Below are 3,691 nucleotides of genomic sequence, written 5' to 3'. Positions count from 1 at the left end.
ATGAGAGTTAATAACATGAAAATGACTTAATGGAATATTGGAATGGGGTATAAATATAAGTTTTTAAGGAAATAATTTTAAGATTGCCATAAGAAGAATTATGATAATGATTTATTGACGTACAGCCACGTCTCTTGTTAAAAAATTTTAAAATATTTAAAATGTGAAAAATAAATAAAACATACAGCGAATGCTCCGCTGGTATATAGGTCACACACAGACAATTAAACCGTCAAATTTGTCTGCCCAACAAAAAACAATCAGAAATTCGAATTGGAAAACCCCAAAATCTACTCCGATCTCCGTCAATCTTCCATAATTCTATTGAAATTTCACCCCCCCTCCAACTCCGATACGATCTCTGGTGTCGCTGGGTTGATACACCAGAGGTCGACGCAAATATTGTGCCCGGCATGGCCTCTTCGGCGGCCAATTCCTTATTCGGGAAGTATGATGTCGGAAAACTCCTCGGCTGCGGCGCTTTCGCTAAGGTGTACCATGCTAGGGACATCAAAAATGGTCACAGCGTTGCTATTAAGGTAATCAATAAGCATAAGATCGCTCATAACGCTCATCTTGTGTCGAACGTGAAGCGCGAGATCGATATTATGCGGCGGCTCCGGCATCCGAACATTGTTGAATTGTATGAAGTTATGGCGACGAAGACGAAGATCTATTTCGTGATGGAGTTTGTGAAAGGCGGTGAGTTGTTCGCCAAGGTTGCGAAAGGTCGTTTATCTGAATCGCATAGCCGGAAGTACTTTCAACAATTGATCTCTGCCATCGGATATTGTCATTCTCGTGGAGTTTTTCATAGAGATCTGAAACCTGAAAATCTCCTCATCGACGAGAACGGAGATCTGAAGGTTACGGATTTTGGGTTGAGTGCTGTTACAGGTCAGATCCGAGCCGATGGATTGTTACATACACTGTGTGGCACGCCATCGTACGTCGCACCGGAAATTCTCACGAAGAGAGGGTATGACGGAGCGAAGGCGGATATCTGGTCATGCGGTGTCATCCTGTTCGTGTTGAACGCTGCTTTCCTGCCGTTCAATGACGCAAACCTCATGATGATGTATAAGAAGATCTACAAAGGCGAATACAAGTGCCCTAAATGGATGTCACATGATCTCAAGCGGTTTTTATCTCGTCTTCTTGACACAAAACCAGAGACGAGGATCACCGTCGATGAGATCAAAACAGATCCGTGGTTCAGGAAAGGATACAAAGAATTAAAGCTAGAAGACGACGTACAAATCGTCGGCAGACCAGAAGAAGACGATAAATCAACGTCGTTGAACGCCTTCGATATAATATCATTTTCCTCCGGTTTAAACCTCTCTCCTTTGTTTGACGGCACAAGTAGCTCGCCGGGAAAAGGTGAAAGACTGGTGGTGGCCGAGTCGCCGGAGAAAATCATCGAGAAAGTTGAGGAGATTGTAAAGGAGGCAAACGTGAGGATCCAGAAACGAAAGGAATGGGGTGTCGATTTGGTAAACCGGAGTGGTAAGTACGCAATCGGATTGGAGGTTTTCCGGTTGACGGAAAATTTAGTGGTGGTGGAGGTTCAAAGTAGCGGTGGAGGTACAGATTTCTACGATGAGTTGTGGAATAACAAAATTAGATCGGAGTTGCTTGATCGGCGGCATGTACAGGTACCGACAACTAGTGGCTCGCCGGCGGGGTACGTGTCGGAAGTATGTACCTGATCCTTCATATACATATATATTTACTCACATCTTTGTTTTTTTTCAAATAATTTTTTTGTACCCTTGTAGGAAAAAAAAACATAGCTTTTGTTAGTTTGTTGATGGAGAAAACTGTAATTTATGATTTTGTACATTACGTGACACTTGCCACATAAATATTTGGGGGCAATTGTAAGTTTGGTTTTGTGTTGTAAAACAGATGTTGTATGGGCTTGTGATGCTACAACAAGAAATAAAGAAGCTGATTTTTTGTTTCCATTAAAGATTTTTACTAATTTACCGATTAGAGAAGAGTGGATGAGTGAAGTAGTTATATATGGATGAATCCCAATTGTCCAAACTATAAACAATTAAACAAGTCCATGATTAAGGACCTAACCAATTGTTTTCGTGACCACATTTTCAACCACAAGATATTCGGTGTGACCACATTCGGCCTCGACGCCAAGTTGTCGATGAGATGACCAAGAGACAAGATTATATCCAAAGAAGACGCAATAACCAACTGTAGATTAGCATGTGTTCAGGTATCTGCCCTCGGTCAACACTATGAGTTTGATGGTGAATAATGAATACGTAGTTAATGGTGCCTTTGAGAGATTGTATGATTTGCTTAAGAAACACGCATGAAAAGGTAGACTTGTTGAACAACATAAATAACATCCGAGTTTATAAAAGTAAAGTACTTAAATGCTTTGATGAGGCTATGGTAGAATGTAACATTGACAACGCATAAATAACATCCGAGTTTATAAAAGTAAAGTACTTAAATGCTTTTACGACGCTATGGTAGAATGTAACATTGGCAACAAGAGTATCTATCATGGCACAAAATGTTATGAACATGTCAACCAAGTTTGTGGTGGGATTGCATAATGCATTAATGTCTAATGAATCATAATGTATGGTTTTATTTGGCTTAGTGTATTTTACAAAGGAAAATGTCATTTTCACGAGTGGTCGGGATATCAAGAAATGATGTAGAGGACCAAGATTAATTATATAGCAAACTCTTATGATAATGCTACAATAATGTGATGTAAGATGTGGTTGTTGCAACGATAAGCACAAAATCATCATATAAGAAAGGGCAAGGTCGTATCTGTGCCATGATGATAAATGAAGAGCAAATTATCACAAATGTTGCTTTTAAAACCCCTTGTGATGTGATATTAACAACACATTTATTGTGCTTGTTTAACATTGTATAAAGATTTGCAAATTTATACATATGTTTGGTTTATTGTGTCAACAAATCGTGGAAGTTGGTGAATATAAAGTGTCCCGTAAAGGTTGTAATGTAGAAAATACATTTTTGACATCCAATTGATAAATATGCAGCGAATAAGAGATGAATTGAATAACACAAAAAGTTCTTCAAATTGTTCTTTCAAAAATGTATTTTCTACATTACAACCTTTACACTTCAACTACATTACAACCTTTACAGAACAAAAGTAAGCTAATATATGAAAAACAAAGAACATAAAGTAAATAACACAAAGAGTTCTTCAAATTGATTTTTCACCAACAAAGGGTTTTGTCTTCACTGAGAAAACGGGTTGTTACCAAGACGATTATGACACCAAGTCGTGTTAACATTAGGGTTTCACCATAATGTTCAATATATACTAATCTATACAAGTATATCCCTTGATTAAAGGGATTGTATCTTATCTATACTAAGAAGTGATCTTCATAACAAAGATATCGGATCTGCTATCTATTCTATATTTATCTATATCATTACCTAATATACAAAAGTTCACATATAATAACTATACTAAGCGTTGACGCTGATAGTCTTGATACGCTGACACTGTTGGTATAGACCCTGACGCTGATAGACAACATGTAGGAGAGTTTGACTCATCAGATCATAAGGTGTGACCTTACAATACCCCCTATCTGATGATGTCAAAACTAATCTTCATCTTCATAGTCATCAGAACAACCATTGTAAAACTTGTCAGCTTCTT

The 3,691-nt window shown here is 38.1% G+C and overlaps 1 protein-coding gene across 1 annotated transcript; it reads left to right on the top strand.

Moving 5' to 3' along the window:
* The first annotated feature begins 220 nt into the window (after positions 1-220).
* On the top strand, positions 221-1,975 carry LOC111878732 (CBL-interacting serine/threonine-protein kinase 11). The gene has a single exon (XM_023875236.3). It carries the CDS (start codon positions 414-416, stop codon positions 1,710-1,712), a length of 1,299 nt encoding a protein of 432 aa, XP_023731004.1. The 5' UTR covers positions 221-413; the 3' UTR covers positions 1,713-1,975.
* The last annotated feature ends 1,716 nt before the right edge of the window (positions 1,976-3,691 follow it).

The sequence above is a fragment of the Lactuca sativa genome, chromosome 5, assembly GCF_002870075.4.
Source record: "Lactuca sativa cultivar Salinas chromosome 5, Lsat_Salinas_v11, whole genome shotgun sequence".
Classification (NCBI taxonomy): Eukaryota; Viridiplantae; Streptophyta; class Magnoliopsida; order Asterales; family Asteraceae; genus Lactuca; species Lactuca sativa.
The sequence above is the reverse complement of the archived record's forward strand: the minus strand, read 5'-3'. Positions and strand labels throughout refer to the sequence as shown.

Bases quoted from the DNA above. Each gene is read 5' to 3' on its own strand.
- LOC111878732 (XM_023875236.3), top strand. From the start codon at position 414: ATGGCCTCTTCGGCGGCCAATTCCTTATTCGGGAAGTATGATGTCGGA.